Source organism: Oncorhynchus masou, chromosome 13 (assembly GCF_036934945.1).
Source record: "Oncorhynchus masou masou isolate Uvic2021 chromosome 13, UVic_Omas_1.1, whole genome shotgun sequence".
In the NCBI taxonomy this organism is placed as follows: domain Eukaryota; kingdom Metazoa; phylum Chordata; class Actinopteri; order Salmoniformes; family Salmonidae; genus Oncorhynchus; species Oncorhynchus masou.
The window spans coordinates 67,026,668-67,047,298 of NC_088224.1; the positions used below are offsets into that span (position 1 = coordinate 67,026,668).

Here is a 20,631-nt window from a genome sequence, read left to right on the forward strand (position 1 = left end):
AAGAAAAAAACCTGTTCCTGACCTTCCTCCCCCCACTGCTGCTGGCCTTCACAGATTCTGCAGTTATGCTCCTGAAGTTGCTGGTAATAGTCAGTGGTTGGCAACCTGTGTTCGGCAACCTTTTCCATTTTGGAGTGCCAAGTTATTGTACCATTTATACAGTTTTCATATGCACATGATTTTCATATGCACATTATCACGGAACAGTTTAATTGAATTTATAATTAAGTCTTCATATCTCAAAATATATATAATGTGGTTAATCAAAATTCTAAATTAAGCCTCCCAGGTGGCGCAGTGGTTAAGGGGGCTGTACTGCAGCGCCAGGCTCTGTCGTAACCGGCCACGACCGGGAGGTCCGTGGGGCGACACACAATTGGCCTAGCGTCGTCCGGATTAGGGAGGGTTTGGCTGGTAGGGATATCCTTGTCTCAACGTGCACCAGCGACTCCTGTGGCTGGCCGGGCGCAGTGCGTGCTAACCAAGGTTGCCAGGTGCACGGTGTTTCCTCCGATACATTGGTGTGGCTGGATGTGCGCTGTGTTAAGAAGCAGTGTGGCTTGGTTGGGTTGTGTATCGGAGGACGCATGACTTTCAACCTTTGTCTCTCCCGAGCCCGTACGGGAGTTGTAGCGATGAGACAAGATAGTAGCTACTAACAATTGGATACCACGAAATTGGGGAGAAAAAGGGGTTAAAAAGAATGTAAAAAAATATAATTTAAAAAATTCTAAATTAAAATTATACAAATCTAAAAGTAACTTCTATTGCAATTGCCAATATGTAGGCCCTCCCGAGTAGTGCAGTGGTCTAAGGCACTGCATCACAGTGCTACTACAGACCCTGGTTCGATCCTGGGTTGTATCACAACCGGCCGTGATCGGGAGTCCAATAGGGCGGCGCACAATTGGCCCAGCATTGTCCTGGTTAGGGTTTGGTCGATGTAGTCCGTCAATGTAAAAAATAATTTGTTCTCAACCTCTGAGCTAACGTAAGCTAATGTGATTAGCATGAGGTTGTACGTAACAAGAACTTTTCCCAGGACATAGACATATCTGATATTGGCAGAAATCTTAACTTCTTGTTAATCTAACTGCACTGTTCAATTTACAGTAGCTATTTTAGTGAAATAATACCATCCTATTGTTTGAGGAGAGTGCACAGTTATGAACTTGAAAATGTATTAATAAACCAATTAGGCACATTTGGGTAGTCTTGATACAACATTTTGAACAGAAAAACAATGTTCATAAAATCTGTCTAAAACTTTGCACATACACTGCTGTCATCTAGTGGCCAAAATCGTAATTGCCCCTAGATTCCTAAGTCATATATTGTCCTTTATCTTGCATTTCAAAGATGGTACTATTTTTTTTATTTAAGTAGCAATTTGATTACTTGTTTGTTTAATTATTACAAGTTTTGATTTGGTGCATCGGTGGAGAGAAGACCACGAAGCCTCTTTTCCTGTACTATCTAGAGACACTTTATTCCGTTCCCTGTTGGGTCATCGGATTATGGAGGTGAGTTGTCTTTGCAATGTCTGACAGTGAGAAGTTTTGAGGCAGACTTAACTCATTGCACAGAGCTATGGTCTTTCCCCCTGTTAGGTATAGCGGCGTGTTTCCACTGGGGGCACGTTGTGCATCGTTTGTTATTTTTGTGTGGTGATAACGGTCAGAGCAGATGTCTCGGAAGCACACTGGTAGCGAGCTGGTTCCATCGTGACAGCAGGTTCTAGTGCATCAATACCCACCGCAAAGCCACGGAAGACTAGGGTTAAGTTTAACAATAGGATTTGGAGAAACTCAAGTCATACTCATCTGTTTTTGCACTGTTAAATCAGCTATGTACTTGTTCTGTAGTCGATGTGCTCATTAAGGCAGTTCAAAGTTTGGGCTACTAATCTGTTCATTTGATAGCAGCATTATGGCGTCTATTGAGGATTTTGTCCATGCTCCTTCTGAATAGTTGCTTATGCAGTTTACAAGGAACAGCTTTTGAAGTTGAGTGAGTATTTTGTTGAGATTAGTGACATATGTCTCAAGGATACAGTGAAGTCGATTCTGTCAGCTATTTTGCTTTCAGCTGGTATTTTGAAGGCAGAATTGAGTGAGCCTAGTTCAGCTGTATTGGATGTACCAATTGTGTCTAGTGCTGGTTTGACATTTGAGCAGAAAAATAGTTACTTTTATTGTAGCTAAATCATGACAAAGATACGGAAAGGTTGAAGCAGGATACGGAACAAGCTAAACTGTGGTTGCAAAATCAGTCAGAGAAGGCAAGCTTTCAGGTGAATTTTCTTTTGAGAATGGCTACTCAACCTCCCCAATGGGACGCTCTTCCCTTGGTCGTTCTCCGCCATTTGATGTTGCTGGTAATCTCTTGTTTTTGCCTATATTTACTGAAAAAGATCCTCATCTATTTTTTATGTTATTTGAATGTGTAGCAGACTCTCGGGCTTGGCCTGATGCAGACCGTACTTTGATGCTACAGTGTGTTTTGACCAGTGAGGCTAAGGAGGTAGACTCATCTCTTAGCGCTACAGATGGTGATGATTACCTAAAGGGTTAAAACTGCTGTCCTACATGCTTACGAGTTGGTCCCTGAAGTGTATCGACAGCATTTCAGAATGTTGAAGAAAGGTGAAAACTCAACATAGGACTGTTTCTCACGGGATTTGTTAACTCAATTCATCGTCACTTGTTTGGAAGATTTGTGCAACCTGGTTGTCCTTGAACAATTTAAAGAATCTGTCCCTGATCGTCTTGCTACCTATATAAATTAGTGCATCTGAAGCTGCTGTTTTGGCAGATGAGTACGTACTGACCCACAAAAGCAGTTTTGGAGCATCCCGTATGCGAGATGGGGGCAAAGGAACAGTTCAAGTGGATTTCAGTCAGCAAATTCCTTTGGTTCTGGTAATGACATATCCATCTAGATCCGAACGTGGTTCATGTGGACAGAATGATGTAAGTAAAATCTGTAATTATTGTCAAGGTAAAGGCCACTGGAAGAGCGAATGTCCTGTCCTTTGGTAAAATGGTCAGCAGATTGGCCAGAACAAATGTAAAACCTGTTGTGTTAGCTGGGCCTGTTCCTCATGTTAATTCAGTTGCGCAAGCTCAAGAATTGTCCAAACCTTTTAGTACTGATTATTCGCCGTTTGTCACAGAGGGCTATGTTTCACTATTGGGAAGTGATGTGCAAGTGCCAGTAAAGATTCTGCGAGACACTGGCGTCTCTGAATCGTTTGTTTTGGAGTCTGTTCTGCCTTTTTCTCTGGAGACAGATACAGCAATCAGTGTCCTGATTCAAGGGATAGGTTTGAATACATTATCTGTACCCTTGCACAAAGAAAGACATTTCCGCTTACATCAAAACATGCCATGTTTGTCAGCTGACTAGGAAGCCTAATCAGATGTTAAGGCCAGTCCCGCAACAACCTATTCCTGTTACAGGCCAGCCATTTGAGCATTTGATTATTGATTGTGTTGGACCCTTAAAGAAGTATCACAAGAGAGCACTGGATTCAGTCCTAATGACCTTGTGTTTTGGTCATACTCTGCGTGGTCCCTTAAAGGATAACTCCTTAAAGGAGGATAAGAAGGTTGTTGAGCCTCCCCCAAATAGGTGTTATATGTTAGTGGTTTCTGACACAGATTGTATGCAGCTTGTGAAATGGCTTAAGAAAAACTAGAATCCTTTCAGGTGAGGATGAAAAGGTTGTTTGACCGGCGAGCTGAGCCGTGACAATTTAGTGGGACCAAAATGGAGCTCTTTGAATACTTATTTCCCTCATTAAAATGCAAATCAATTCATAACATTTTTGACATGCGTTTTTCTGGATTTTTTGTTGTTGCTATTCTGTCTCTCACTGTTCAAATAAACCTACCATTAAATTATAGACTGATCATTTCTTTGTCAGTGGGCAAATGTACAAAATCAGCAGGGGATCAAATACTTTTTTCCGTCACTGTACGTCCCTTGGACTTAAGTACATGCTAAAGTACATTAAGTGTATGATTAAGTACATGCTAGTTAATGATATCGCTGTTCCATCATTCTCCAGTTAGGCCTCCCCATGTCTCTTGGTGAACAAGTCAGATGGTTCTCTTAGATTTTGCACTGACTACCGGAAGGTTAAGTGTAACAACCTGACTGTTACCCACTCTCAAGGATGCCAGCTATTGTCGTTCTTTTAACGTAACGTAACGTAATCAACACTGCTAGCTAGCCAGCTAGCCCCCGAATAGCAGCACTGTAGAAACTATTACACTCGACGGAACGACTTGATTAGTGTAGTGTCAACAACGCAGCCACTGCCAGCTAGCCTACAAAGTCAACAACGCAGCCACTGCCAGCTAGCCTACTCCAGCAGTACTGTATCATTTCAATCATTTTAGTCAATAAGATTCTTGCTACGTAAGCTTAACTTTCTGAACATTCGAGACGTGTAGTCCACTTGTCATTCCAATATCCTTTGCATTAGCGTAGCCTCTTCTGTAGCCTGTCAACTATGTGTCTATCTATCCCTGTTCTCTCCTCTCTGCACAGACCATACAAACGCTCCACACCGCGTGGCCGCGGCCACCCTAATCTGGTGGTCCCAGCGCGCACGACCCACGTGGAGTTCCAGGTCTCCGGTAGCCTCTGGAACTGCCGATCTGCGGCCAACAAGGCAGAGTTCATCTCAGCCTATGCCTCCCTCCAGTCCTCGACTTCTTGGCACTGACGGAAACATGGATCACCACAGATAACACTGCTACTCCTACTGCTCTCTCTTCGTCCGCCCACGTGTTCTCGCACACCCCGAGAGCTTCTGGTCAGCGGGGTGGTGGCACCGGGATCCTCATCTCTCCCAAGTGGTCATTCTCTCTTTCTCCCCTTACCCATCTGTCTATCGCCTCCTTTGAATTCCATGCTGTCACAGTTACCAGCCCTTTCAAGCTTAACATCCTTATCATTTATCGCCCTCCAGGTTCCCTCGGAGAGTTCATCAATGAGCTTGATGCCTTGATAAGCTCCTTTCCTGAGGACGGCTCACCTCTCACAGTCCTGGGCGACTTTAACCTCCCCACGTCTACCTTTGACTCATTCCTCTCTGCCTCCTTCTTTCCACTCCTCTCCTCTTTTGACCTCACCCTCTCACCTTCCCCCTACTCACAAGGCAGGCAATACGCTCGACCTCATCTTTACTAGATGCTGTTCTTCCACTAACCTCATTGCAACTCCCCTCCAAGTCTCCGACCACTACCTTGTATCCTTTTCCCTCTCGCTCTCACCCAACACTTCCCACACTGCCCCTACTCGGATGGTATCGCGCCGTCCCAACCTTCGCTCTCTCTCCCCGCTACTCTCTCCTCTTCCATCCTATCATCTCTTCCCTCTGCTCATACCTTCTCCAACCTATCTCCTGATTCTGCCTCCTCAACCCTCCTCTCTTCCCTTTCTGCATCCTTTGACTCTCTATGTCCCCTATCCTCCAGGCCGGCTCGGTCCTACCCTCCCGCTCCGTGGCTCGACGACTCATTGCGAGCTCACAGAACAGTGCTCCGGGCAGCCGAGCGGAAATGGAGGAAAACTCGCCTCCCTGCGGACCTGGCATCCTTTCACTCCCTCCTCTCTACATTTTCCTCCTCTGTCTCTGCTGCTAAAGCCACTTTCTTCCACTCTAAATTCCAAGCATCTGCCTCTAACCCTAGGAAGCTCTTTGCCACCTTCTCCTCCCTCCTGAATCCACCTCCCCCTCCCCCCTCCTCCCACTCTGCAGATGACTTCGTCAACCATTTTGAAAAGAAGGTCGACGACATCCGATCCTCGTTTGCTAAGTCAAACGACACCGCTGGTTCTGCTCACACTGCCCTACCCTGTGCTCTGACCTCTTTCTCCCCTCTCTCTCCAGATGAAATCTCGCTTCTTGTGACGGCCGGCCGCCCAACAACCTGCCCGCTTGACCCTATCCCTTCCTCTCTTCTCCAGACCATTTCCGGAGACCTTCTCCCTTACCTCACCTCGCTCATCAACTCATCCCTGACCGCTGGCTACGTCCCTTCCGTCTTCAAGAGAGCGAGAGTTGCACCCCTTCTGAAAAAACCTACACTCGATCCCTCCGATGTCAACAACTACAGACCAGTATCCCTTCTTTCTTTTCTCTCCAAAACTCTTGAACGTGCCGTCCTTGGCCAGCTCTCCCGCTATCTCTCTCAGAATGACCTTCTTGATCCAAATCAGTCAGGTTTCAAGACTAGTCATTCAACTGAGACTGCTCTTCTCTGTATCACGGTTGCGCTCCGCACTGCTAAAGCTAACTCTCTCTCCTCTGCTCTCATCCTTCTAGACCTATCGGCTGCCTTCGATACTGTGAACCATCAGATCCTCCTCTCCACCCTCTCCGAGTTGGGCATCTCCGGCGCGGCCCACGCTTGGATTGCGTCCTACCTGACAGGTCGCTCCTACCAGGTGGCGTGGCGAGAATCTGTCTCCTCGCCACGCGCTCTCACCACTGGTGTCCCCCAGGGCTCTCTTCTAGGCCCTCTCCTATTCTCGCTATACACCAAGTCACTTGGCTCTGTCATAACCTCACATGGTCTCTCCTATCATTGCTATGCAGACGACACACATTTAATCTTCTCCTTTCCCCCTTCTGATGACCAGGTGGCGAATCGCATCTCTGCATGTCTGGCAGACATATCAGTGTGGATGACGGATCACCACCTCAAGCTGAACCTCGGCAAGACGGAGCTGCTCTTCCTCCCGGGGAAGGACTGCCCGTTCCATGATCTCGCCATCACGGTTGACAACTCCATTGTGTCCTCCTCCCAGAGCGCTAAGAACCTTGGCGTGATCCTGGACAACACCCTGTCGTTCTCAACTAACATCAAGGCGGTGGCCCGTTCCTGTAGGTTCATGCTCTACAACATCCGCAGAGTACGACCCTGCCTCACACAGGAAGCGGCGCAGGTCCTAATCCAGGCACTTGTCATCTCCCGTCTGGATTACTGCAACTCGCTGTTGGCTGGGCTCCCTGCCTGTGCCATTAAACCCCTACAACTCATCCAGAACGCCGCAGCCCGTCTGGTGTTCAACCTTCCCAAGTTCTCTCACGTCACCCCGCTCCTCCGCTCTCTCCACTGGCTTCCAGTTGAAGCTCGCATCCGCTACAAGACCATGGTGCTTGCCTACGGAGCTCTGAGGGGAACGGCACCGCAGTACCTCCAGGCTCTGATCAGGCCCTACACCCAAACAAGGGCACTGCGTTCATCCACCTCTGGCCTGCTCGCCTCCCTACCACTGAGGAAGTACAGTTCCCGCTCAGCCCAGTCAAAACTGTTCGCTGCTCTGGCCCCCCAATGGTGGAACAAACTCCCTCACGACGCCAGGACAGCGGAGTCAATCACCATCTTCCGGAGACACCTGAAACCCCACCTCTTCAAGGAATACCTAGGATAGGATAAAGTAATCTTTCTCACCCCCCCCTTAAATGATTTAGATGCACTATTGTAAAGTGGCTGTTCCACTGGATGTCAGAAGGTGAATTCACCAATTTGTAAGTCGCTCTGGATAAGAGCGTCTGCTAAATGACTTAAATGTAATGTTAAATGTATGGAAGATTGTGTTGACCAGGTTGGTTCTGCCCAGTGTGTCAGCACGTTTGATTTGCGGAAGGGTTACTGGCAGGTGCCTTTGTCATCAAGAGCTTGTGAAATATGTTTTTATTACTCCTTCAGGTCTTTTCTCCTATACGGTCATGAGTTTTGGCCTATGCAACGCTCCTGCTACGTTTCAGAGTCTTATGAATACGGTGATCTCTGGCCTTTAAAGCTGTGCTGTTTATCTAGATGATGTGGTTGTTTAAAGTGACACTTGGGAGTGACATCTGGTGCGGATACGGACTCTGAGTGTTTAGCTGATGCCTGTCCCACTGTGAACATAGCCAAATGTGAGTTTGCCCAGGCAACAGTGACCTACCTCGGCAGAGTGGTCGGGCAGGGTCGTGTTGTCCTGGTGCGGGCTAAAGTGGCTGCTATTGACCTGTTTCACCGCCCACCACCAAGAAGGAGCTGCAACGCTTCCTATGTATGGTTGAGGATTATCGGGGGTTTTGCTGCAACTTCTCCACAGTTGTAGCACCTCTGACTGATCTGTTGAAGAAGAGGGCTGATTTCATTTGGTCTTCCTGCTGTCAGAGTGCTTTGAAAATGTGAAACTGCTTCTGAGTTCTGACCCTGTGTTGGCTGTCCCACGATTGGAACAGCCTTTCAGCCTATATGTGGATGCCAGTAATGTGGAGGCAGGTGCCGTGTTGCTTCAAGCAGATGGAGATGTTGAACATCCTATTAGCTATTTCTCCCGAACGTTTAACAGCTATCAGTTGAATTATTCAGTGGGGTAGGAAGCCCTTGCCTTAATCTGGGCATTGCAGCATTTTGAGGTATATGTGGGGTCGGGTGTGGTCCCTATTGTGGTTTACACTGACCACAACCTCTTTCCTGCACACCATGCTTTCCCCAAATCGCAGGATTATGCGCTGGTGTTTGTTCCTGCAGGGCAATAAATTGCAATATCCGTACTGTGAGACGCCTAAGACAGCGCTACAGGGAGAAAGGACGGACAGCTCATCATCCTTGCAGTGGGAGACCACGTGTAAAAACACCTGCACAGGATCGGTACATCCGAACAACACACCTGCAGGACAGGTACAGGATGGCAACAACAACTGCCCGAGTTACACCAGGAACGCACAATCCATCAGTGCTCAGACTGTCCGCAAAAAGCTGAGAGAGGCTGGACTGAGGGCTTGTAGGCCTGTTGTAAGGCAGGTAATCACCAGACATCAACGGCAACAACGTCACCTATGGGCACAAACCCACCGTCGCTGGACCAGACAGGACTGGCAAAAGGTGCTCTTCACTGATGAGTCGCGGTTTAGTCTCATCAGGGGTGATGGTCAGATTCTCGTTTATCGTCAAAGGAATGAGCGTTACACTGAGGCCTGTACTCTGGAGCGGGATCAATTTGGAGGTGGAGGGTCTGTCATGGTCTGGGGCGGTGTATCACACCATCATTGGACTGAGCTGGTAGTCATTGCAGGCAATCTCAACGCTGTGCGTTACAGGGAAGACATCCTCCTCCCTCATGTGATACCCTTCCTGCAGGCTCATCCTGACATGACCCTCCAGCATGACAATGCCACCAGCCATACTGCTCATTCTGTGCGTGATTTCCTGCAAGACAGGAATGTCAGTGATCTACCATGGCCAGCAAAGAGCCCGGATCTCAATCCCATTGAGCACATCTGGGACCTGCTGGATCAGAGGGTGAGAGCTAGGGCCATTCCCCTCAGAAATGTCCGGGAACTTGCAGGTGCATTGGTGGAAGAGTGGGGTAACATCTCACAGCAAGAACTGGCAAATCTGGTGCAGTCCATGAGGAGGAGATTGCACTGGGGTACTTAACTTCTTGAAACTCCCCATCCCGGATCCGGGATCGTGACTAAAGCCTCAGGCTCATTAGCATAACGCAACGTTAACAATTTCTGAAAATTGCAAATAAAATGAAAATAATGCGCCTACTCTCAAGCTTAGCCTTTTCTTAACAACACTGTCATCTCAGATTTTCAAAATATGCTTTTGAACCATAGCAATTCACTAATTTGTGTAAGAGTATGCTAAGCTAGCTTAGCATTTTGAGTAGCATTTAGCACGCAACATTTTCACAAAAACCAGATAACCAAATAAATAAAATCATTTAACTTTGAAGAGCTTCGGATGTTTTCAATGAGGAGACTCTCAGTTACATAGCAAATGTGCAGTTTTTCAAAAAAATATTATTTGTGTAGGACAAATCGCTCCGTTTTGTTCACGTTTGGCTATGAAAAAAACCTGTATACAGTTATAGCCTGAAGCTCATTAGCATAATGTAACGTTAACGATTTCTGAAAATCGCAAATAAAATGAAAATAATGCGCCTACTGTCAAGCTTAGCCTTTTCTTAACAACACTGTCATCTCAGATTTTCAAAATATGCTTTTGAACCATAGAAATTGACTAATTTGTGTAAGAGTATGCAAAGCTAGCAATGCATTTTGAATAACATGTAGCACGCAACATTTTCACAAAAACCAGATAACCAAATAAATAAAATCATTTACCTTTGAAGAGCTTCTGATGTTTTCAATGAGGAGACTCTCAGTTACATACCAAATGCGCAGTGTTTCCTGAAAGCATCTGTGTGTAGGAGAAATCGTTCCGTTTTCCACATTGCGTCTGGCTACCGAAACGAACCGAAAATTCAGTCACCTACAACATAAAACTTTTTCCGGATTAACTACATAATATCGACCGAAACATGGCAAACGTTGTTTGGAATCAGTCCTCAAGGTTTTTTTTCACATATCTCTTCATTGACATGCAGTTCGTGGAAGCTTGCTTTACTCTCTGTATTCCTTGGAAAAATAGTGGCAGGTGACTTTTGCGCACCAATTTCGGCGCAGGACACCGGGCGGACACGTGGTAAATGTGGTCTCTTATGGTCAATCTTCCAATGATCTGCCTACAAATACGTCACAATGCTGCAGACACCTTGGGGAAACGACAGAAAGGGCATTCTCATTCCTCTCGCATTCACAGCCATATAAGGAGACAAGGGAAAACAGAGCCTCAAAAATCCTGTTCATTTCCTGGATGCCGTCTCATCTTGGTTTTGCCTGAAGCTCACGTTCTAGGGCACGCATAGAAAATATCTTTGTATTTCTGGACACGTCAGAGTGTTTTCTTTCGAATCGTAGCAATTATATGCATAGTCGAGCATCTTTTTGTGACAAAATATCTTGTTTAAAACGGGAACGTTTTTCATCCAAAAATGAAATTGCGCCCCTAGAGTTTCAACAGGTTAACCTCGCTGGGCGCTAGCGTCCCACCTCAACAACAGCCAGTGAAATTGCAGGGCGCAAAATTCAAAACAACAGAAATCTTATAATTACAATTCCTCAAATACTATACACCATTTTAAAGATAAACTTCTTGTAAATCCAACCACAGTGTCCGATTTCAAAAAGGCTTAACGGAGAAAGCACATCATGCGATTATGTTAGGTCAGCGCCTTGTCACAGAAAACCATACAGCCATTTTCCAACCAAGGAGAGGGCTCACAAAAGTCAGAAATAGCGATTAAATTAATCACTAACCTTTGATGATCTTCATCAGATGGCACTCACAGGACTTCAAGTTACACAATAAATGTGTGTTTTGTTCGATAATCTTTATGTCCAAAAATCTCAGTTGAAATTGCCGAGTTATGTACAGTAATCATTGTCTCAAACAAACATCCGGTGAAAATGCAGAGAGCCACATCAAATTACAGAAATACTCATCATAAACATTGATGAAAGATACAAGTGTTTAACATACATTTAGAGATAAACTTCTCCTTAATGCAACCGCTGTGTCAGATTTCAAAAGGGCTTTACCGCGAAAGCACACTATGCGAATATGTTAGGTCAGCGCCGAGCCACAAAACCATACAGCCATTTTCCAACCAAGGAGAAGTGTCACAAAAGTCAGGAATAGCGTTACAATTAATCACTTACCTTTGATGATCTTCATCTGGTGGCACTCCCAGGTCTCCATGTTAGACAATAAATGTTTGTTTTGTTCGATAATGTACCTCTTTATGTCCAAAAACCTCAGTTTTGTTGGTGCGTTTAGTTCAGAAATCCAAAAGGCACAATGCGCGCTCTCAACATCAAGACGAAAAGTATTAAAAGTACAATAAGAGTTAGCAGAAACATGTCAAATGATGTTTAAAATCAATCCTCAGGTTGTTTTTTGTCATAAATCAATAATTTTTCAACCGGACAAATAGAAAAGGAGATACAAGAAAGGCGTGTTCCCAATCCACTGGCCTCTCATTGAAAGTGCTGTATCTCCCTCATTTTTTCAGAGTAAAAGCCTGAAACAATGCCTAAAGACTGGCCACATGTAGAGGAAGCCATAGATATCGTGAACTGGGTCCTAAGTCTTTGTATGGTGGATAGGCTTTCAATTGAAAACCAGCCTTTCAAAATAATAGTTCTTCCTGGTTGGATTTTCCTCAGGTTTTCGCCTGCCATATAAGTTATTTTATACTCAGACATTATTCTAACAGTTTTGGAAACTTTAGAGTGTTTTCAATCCAAATCTACTAATTATATGCATATCCTAGCTTCTGGGCCTGAGTAGCAGGCAGTTTAATTTGGGCACGCTTTTCATCCAAAATTCTGAATGATGCCCCCTACATCTTGTTATGTTCATACAAATATTTACACATGTTAAGTTTGCTGAAAATAAACACAGTTGGCAGCGAGAGGATGTTTCTTTTTTTGCTGAGTTTACTTCAGAAATCATTGAGAAATGCTGATGATCATGTGCTGCTATTTCGACTGCACCCCCTTTGTCTATAACCACCATGGTTATTATCTGCTCCTGCTGGTCATCTTTGAATCTTTGAACGTCTTAAAATATGTACTCTTAAATATCAACCCGCTACAGCCAGAAGAGAACTGTCCACCCCTTGGAGCCTGGTCCTCTCTAGGTTTCTTCCTAGGTTCCTGCCATCGAATGAGTTTTTCCTATCAACTGTGCTTCTGCCTCTGCATTGCTTGTTCTTTGGGGTTTTAGGTTGGGTATCTTTAAAGCACTTTATGATGATGTAAAAAAGGCAATACATTTATTTGATTGATTGATTGAGAAACAAACGTCATGTTATAAACAGCCTTTAAATGATTTGTGAACGCTTTATAAAGTTGTTTCATTTAAAGTAGGACCAGATGGAGAGACTGGACTCATAGGCCAGAACATATTAGTCACAACATCCGTCTCCAGGTAAGACAATGTTCTGACTTTGTTCAATATTGTGATTGGATCAATAAGCATTCCAAGCATGCCCCCAATGAGAGACATCAAACAGGTGTGGTTAACTGTAATCCACTGTTAATCAGTAAAGTTTAGATAAATATCCGAGGAGGAATCAGGAGTGTGTGTTTGGTGGAAAGTGCCATTGCAGTGCATCATGCACATTACCTACTAATGGAGCAAGTTAAGAAGGGTGTGTGTAGAGTAATAATGCCACCTGAAAAAACAGATCGCATGTCTGTCAAAGACAAATCCAAAACTGGTCATTATGAATAAAACAAGCAGCATGGATATCAGTTGTCTGTTAGAAGATTGACAGGAGAATAGACTGACTGATCAGTGAGAGGACACTGTTTAAGCAGCACTCACCTGAAGCAAACTGTGTGCCAGTCAGTGTTGAGTGCCTGGAGATACTGTTCATCATAGATCCGCTGTCTGCATCCCGCACACACGGGCAAGCTTCTGCCAGCTGCAATACAGTTAGTGGACAGATCAAAAGATGACACATACAGTTGAAGTCGGAAGTTTACAAACACTTAGGTTGGAGTCATTAAAACTAGTTTTTCAACCACTCCACAAATTTCTTGTTAACAAACTATAGTTTTGGCAAATCGGTTAGGACATTACTTTGTGCATGACACAAGTCATTTTTCCAACAATTGTTTACAAACAGATATTTCACTTATAATTCACTGTATCACAATTCCAGTGGGTCAGAAATTTACATACACTAAGTTGACTGTGCCTTTAAACAGCTTGGAAAATTCCAGAAAATGTTATGACTTTAGAAGCTTCTGATAGGCTAATTGACATCATTGGAATCAATTGGAGGTGTACCTGTGGATGTATTCCGAGGCCTACCTTCAAACTCAGTGCCTCTTTGCTTGACATCATGGGAAAATCAAAATAAATCAGCAAAGACCTCAGTCTGGTTCATCCTTGGGAGCAATTTCAAAACGCCTGAAGGTACCACATTCATCTGTACAAACAATAGTATGCAAGTATAAACACCATGGGACTACGCAGCCGGCATACCGCTCGGGAAGGAGAAGCGTTCTGTCTCCTAGAGATGAACGTACTTTGGTGCGAAAACTGCAAATCAATCCCAGAACAATAAGCAAAGGAACTTGTGAAAGAGGTACAAAAGTATCTATATCCACAGTAAAAACGAGTCCTATGTCGACATAACCTGAAAGGCTGCTCAGCAAGGAAGAAGCCACTGCTCCAAAACTGCCATAAAAAAGCCAGACTATGGTTTGCAACTGCACATGGGAACAAAAATCGTACCTTTGGAAAAATGTCCTCTGGTCTGATGAAACAAAAATTGAACTGTTTGGCCATAATGACCATCGTTATGTTTGGAGGACAAAGGGAGATGCTTGGAAGCCGAAGAACACCATCCCAACCGTGAAGCACGGGGGTGGCAGCATCATGTTGCTGGAGTGCTTTGCTGCAGGAGGGACTGGTGCAATTCACAAAATAGATTGCATCATGAGGTAGGAAAATTGTGGATGTATTGAAGCAACATCTCAAGACATCAGTCAGGAAGTTATAGCTTGGTCGCAAATGGGTCCTCCAAATGGACAATGACCACAAGCATACTTCCAAAGTTGTGGCAAAATGGCTTAAAGACAACAAAGTCAAGGTATTGGAGTGGCCATCACAAAGCCCTGACCTCAATTCCATAGAACATTTGTGGGCAGAACTGAAAAAGTGTGTGTGATCAAGGAGGCCTACAAACCTGACTCAGTTACACCAGCTCTGTCAGGAGGAATGGGCCAAAATTGACCCAACTTATTGTGGGAGCTTGTGGAATGCTACCCGAAACGTTTGAACCGAGGTAAACAATTTAAAGGCAATGCTACCAAATACTAATTGAATGTATGTAAACTTCTGACCCACTGGGAATGTGATGAAAGAAATAAAAGCTGAAATAAATCACTCTCTACTATTATTCTGAGATTTCACATTTTTCAAATAAAGCTGTGATCCTAACTGACCTAAGACAGGGAATTTTTACTAGGATTAAACGTCAGGAATTGTGAAAAACTGAGTTTAAATGTATTTGGCCAAGATGTATGTAAACTTCCGACTTCAACTGTACATTAGCTTCACCATTTGCATGGCTCATATACTTCATGATACATCACCACCACCACCAGTGTTATTACATGAGATATGTGATAATTCCCACCTCCCTCTTTAAAAGTTGTTAACTAACTGATCAGCTTAGCTCCAGAAATCCAGTAAGAGCAAATTGATGTATCAGACAGCCACCCATCAAATATCTTATCACTACTGGTGGTAGAGGATGTCAATTGATTATTGATCAAGGGTTGATATCTCTGTTTCAGTAGAAAATTCTGTAAGTCTGAAAAGTACTCTAATACTGTAGGATTGTAATAATGTAAGATCACTGTTGACCCCAAATGACACAAATAGTTTCTATGCAAACTAAAACCATAGCATCAGTTAGACAGCAAATACAAATTCATCAACTGACACTCATTAGCTCAAACACATACAACCTCCCCAATTTCAAAATGGAGAGAAATTGACCTATTCTTAGTTCAACTGAGTATTAGAAGTGTGGGATATTTTCGGGGCATGCAAATGTGGCTTTTTTTCTTTTACTTTAGTTCTTAGTAGAGCTTTGGAGCGGTGCATTAACACAGAACCACATTCATCTATTCTACACTGCTTTTGCTTGTAGGAGGATTTAGGTGTGTGTGTGTGTGTGTGTGTGTGTGTGTGTGTGTGTGTGTGTGTGTGTGTGTGTGTGTGTGTGTGTGTGTGTGTGTGTGTGTGTGTGTGTGCGTGTGTGTGTGAGAAGGATCACAAGAGCATTTGTTATCCCCGTGTAAATCCAGAATGGGAGAAGGGTGGTATGCAAACAGGAACATGGTGTCAGAAAAATAAATACTATTAATTTGTATAGGATGAATTAGATAAACCACAATATACGATTCTGTTTCATATGTGAGCAAAATAAAGTTTCGTCTGAGAGAGAAAGAGAGTGAGAAAGCAAGCGAGCAACAGAGTGAGAGAGAAAGATTGACAGAGAGAGAGAGCAAGAGAGAGCGAGAGAGAGAGAGAGAGAGAGAGAGAGCAAGAGCCAGAAAGCTGCAACAACGTGCTTGGATCTTTATAAATCGGTTTCCTTGTTTTACATTTGTCAATGTCACTTGTCACTGACTTTTAGGGTTCAGTGAGTCCATTCAACCTTATTTCAGAGGTCTTGGCAGCCCTTATCAGATCAATGGCTTCATCACAAATAGCACCCTATTATTTATAGTATATAGTGCATAGACCCATAGGGCTGTGGTCAAAAGTGCACTACTCCCTATATCAGTGTTACCTAAACCTGGTCCTCGAGAACACCCAACAGTACACATTTTTATTGTAACCCTGGACAGTCACTATTGTGCTGGGTTGGGAAACACTGCCCTATATAATGCACTACTTCGACCAGAGCGCTATGGGCCATGGACAAAACGAGTGCTCTATAAATGGAATAGGGTGCCATTTGGGACGCACGCCCAAGATAGTCGGTTCCAAAATTATTGACATCATTGATAAAAATCAGCAATTGTGACTGTATAAAATAATTTATTAAAATACTGAGCTATATTGTAAAAAACAAAAATAACTCAGGAAATTGTATTCTTTTATACTAATATAATTGCTCAGAGAAAGAGATTTTGTTTAACCCCAAGATATTACCCCTGTTACTGTTAATGGTGAGAGGTTAGCATCTTTGGGGTCATTTCATTTGTCACATGCTTTGTAAACAACAGGTGTAGACTAAGAGTGGAATTCTTATTTACAGGTCCATTCCAACAATGCAGAGAGAAAGATAATTGAGAAATAAGAGATAAGTAATAACACATAATAATAAAAGTAATAATAAATACACAATGAGTAAAGATAACCTGGTTCTATACACGGGGTACCAGTACTGAGTCGATGTGCAGGGGTAATGAGGTAATTGAGTTAGATATGTACATATGACTAGGAATAAAGTGACGAGTCAACAGGATAGATAATAAACAGTAGCAGCAGCGTAAGTGATGACTAGCAGTCTTATGTCTTAGGGGTAGAAGCTGTTCACTATCCTGTTGGTTCCAGACTTGGTGCATCGATACCGCTTTCCGTGCGGTAGCAGAGAGAAAAGAAAAGTCTATGACAGGTGGCTGAAACATCATATTTACTTCAGTATTCAGACCCTTTACTCAGTACTTTGTTGAAGCACCTTTGGCAGCGATTACAGCCTTGAGTTTTCTTGAGTACGACGGTACAAGCTTGACACACCTGTATTTGGGGAGTTTCTCCATTTTTCTCTGCAGATCCTTTCAAGCTCTGTCAGGGTGGACGGGAAGCGTCGCTGCCCAGCGATTTACAGGTCTCCAGAGATGTTCAATCATGTTCAAGTCCGGGCTCTGGCTGGGCCACTCAAGGACATTCAGAGGCTTGTCTTGAAGCCACTCCTGCACTGTCTTGACTGTGTGCTTAGGGTCGTTGTCCTGTTGGAAGGTGAGACTTCGCCCTGGTCTGAGGTCTTGAATGCTCTGGAGCGGGATTTCATCAAGGATCTGTACTTTGCTCTGTTTATCTGTCCCTCGATCCTGGCCAGTATCTCAGTGCCTGCTGCTGAAAAACATCCCCACAGCATTTTGCTGCCACCACCATGCTTCACAGGAGGGATGGTGCCAAGTTTCCGCCAGACGTGACGCTTGGCATACAGGCCAAAGAGTTCAATCTTGGTTTCATCAGACCAGAAAATCTTGTTTCTCATGGTGTGAGTCTTTTAAGTGCCTTTTGACAAACTCCAAGCGGGCTGTCATGTGCATTTTACTGAGGAGTGGCTTCCGTCTGGCCACTCTACCATAAAGTCCTGATTGGTGGAGTGCTGCAGAGATGGCTGTCCTTCTGGAAGGTTCTCCCAACTCCACAGAGAAACTCTGGAGCTCTCTCAGAGTGGCCATCAGATTCTTGGTCACCTCTCTGACCAAGGCCCTTCTCCCTCTATTTGGCCGGGCAGCCAGCTCCAGGAAGAGTCTTGGTGGTTCCAAATTTATTCAATTTAAGAATGCTGCAGAAATGTTTTGGTACCCTTCCCCAGATCTGTGTCTCGACACAATCCTGTCTCTGAGCTCTACGGACAATTCCTTCAACCTCATGGCTTGGTTTTTGCTCTGACATGCACTGTCAACTGTGGGACCTTATATAGACAGGTGTGTGCCTTTTCAAATCATGTCCAATCAATTGAATTTACCCCACGTGGATTGAAATAAAGTTGTAGAAACATCTCAAGGATGATCAATGAAAACAGGATGCACCGGAGCTCAATTTCGAGTCTCATAGCAAAGGGTCTGAATACTTATGTAAATAATATGTTTTTAATTAATACATTTGCAAAAAAATTGAAAAACCTGTTTTCACTTTGTCATTATGAGGAATTGTGTGTAGACTGATGAGGGGAAGGAATAAATAAATACATTTTAGAATAAGGTTGTGAAATAAATGCTGAAAAAGTCAAGGGTTCTGAATACTTTCTGAATGCACGGTATACACACAAATTAGGGCTGACCCCAATAAGTTGACTGGTCAATTATTTGGTTGTTAGGCTGTTGGTCAACCAAGATTGTTTTAGTCAAATATATATAATTATTATTTATTTATATATAAATATATATATTATTAATGCGTTTGAGCCAATCTGTTGTGTTGTAACAAGGTAGGGGTGGTATACAGAAGATAGCCCTATTTGGTAAAAGACCAAGTCCATATTATGGCAAGAACAGCTCAAATAAACAAAGAGAAACGACAGTCCATCATTACTTTAAGACATGAAGGTCTGTCAATACGGACAACGTTTGAACATTTCTTCAAGTGCAGTCACAAAAACCATCCCCACAGGAAAGGAAGTCCCAGAGTTACCTCTGCTGCAGAGGATATGTACATTAGAGTTACCAGCCTCAGAAATTGCAGCCCAAATAAATGCTTCACAGAGTTCAAGTAACAGACACATCTCAATATCAACTGTTCAGAGGAGACTGTGTGAATCAGGCCTTCAAGGTCAAATTGCTGCAAAGAAATCACTACAAAAGGACACCAATAATAAGAAGAGACTTGCTTGGTCCAAAAAACACAAGCAATGGACCGGTAAAAATCTATACTTTGGTCTGATGAGGCTAAATTTTTTATTTTTGTTTCCAACCGCTGTGTCTTTGTGAGATTCAGAATAGGTGAACAGTTGATCTCCGTATGTGTAGTTCCCACCGTGAAGTATGGAGGAGGAGGTGTGATGGTGTGGGGGTGCTTTGCTGGTTACACTGTCAGTGATTTATTTAGAATTCAAGGCACACTTAACCAACATGGCTACCACAGCATTCTGCGGCAATATGCCATCCCATCTGGTTTGCGCTTAGTGGGACTATCATTTGTTTTTCAACAGGACAATAACCCAACACACCTAGAGGCTGTGTAAGGGATATTTGAACAAGAAGGAGAGTGATGGAGTGCTGCATCAGGTGGCATGGCCTTCACAATCACCCTACCTCAACCCAAATGAGATGGTTTGGGATGAGTTGGACAGCAGAGTGAAGGAAAAGCAGCCAACAAGTGCTCAGTATATATGGGAACTCCCTCAGGGCTGTTGGAAAATAATTCCAGCAGAAGCTGGTTGATAGAATGCCAAGAGTGTGCAAAGCTGTCATCAAGGCAAAAGGTTGCTACTAATTTTGATTTGTTTAACACTTATTTGGATACAACATGATTCCATTTGATATTTCATAGTTTTGATGTCTTCACTACTATTTTACAATGTAGAAAATAGTAAAAATAAAGGAAACCCTTTGACTGGTACTGTATATGTTTGTTCCCATATCAGTGAACTAATCCATTGCGGAGGCCTGGACTTAAAGCCAATTTATGCTTGATTAGAAAATGTGGTCGGAAGCTCCATACGGAGTGTGTGACGCAATTTCAGAGGACAAATTGAGCCCTGTACCGCATTGCCAGGTGGTTTACCTGATAAAAATGACAGCATATCTACTGTGGAAAGACCAAAACAACAGAGTTCCTCAGAGAGTAATTAGAGACAGGTTGATCCTGTTGAGTTTTATGATAATGATGAGTTTTCAAGGAGATTGTCACGGTCGTCCTCCTCTTCATCTGAAGAGGAGAGGCGAGAAGGATCGGAGGACCAAAATGCGGCGTGATATGTGTTCATGTTGAATGTTTAATAAAAGAAAGAACTGAACACAGAAACACTATACAAAAACAGTAAACAAAATAACAACCGTGACGCTAATGCGAGCTGCGCTGAAACAAGCCATCAACATAGACAATCACCCACAAACAAACAGTGCAACCCAGGCTACCTAAGTATGATTCTCAATCAGAGACAACTAAATGACACCTGCCTCTGATTGAGAACCATACTAGGCCGAAACATAGAAATCCCAAATCATAGAAAATCAAACATAGACTGCCCACCCAACTCACGCCCTGACCATACTAAATAAATACAAAACAAAGGAAATAAAGGTCAGAACGTGACAGAGATACCACTTCTCCAAGGACTCTGTAATGCAACTGGAAAGAAAGGTTGCACCAACCATTAAGCATGGGAGTGATAGGAGCGCGGCTGTACCCACTACTTCAGCTCTTAGTGGCCCTACGGTTCTATGCAACTGGATGTTTCCAGATGGTGGATGGGGATCTTTTTGGACTC

At 43.7% G+C, this 20,631-nt stretch overlaps 1 protein-coding gene across 1 annotated transcript in view; it reads right to left on the reverse strand.

Moving 5' to 3' along the window:
- The window catches only part of LOC135552877 (LIM domain kinase 1-like), an 87,230-nt gene that overhangs the window by 62,240 nt on the left and 4,359 nt on the right, over positions 1-20,631 (reverse strand). The window contains exon 2 of the mRNA XM_064984799.1: positions 13,263-13,362. Within this exon, the coding sequence (XP_064840871.1) occupies positions 13,263-13,362 (100 nt within the window). The remainder of the gene's footprint in view (positions 1-13,262; positions 13,363-20,631) is intronic.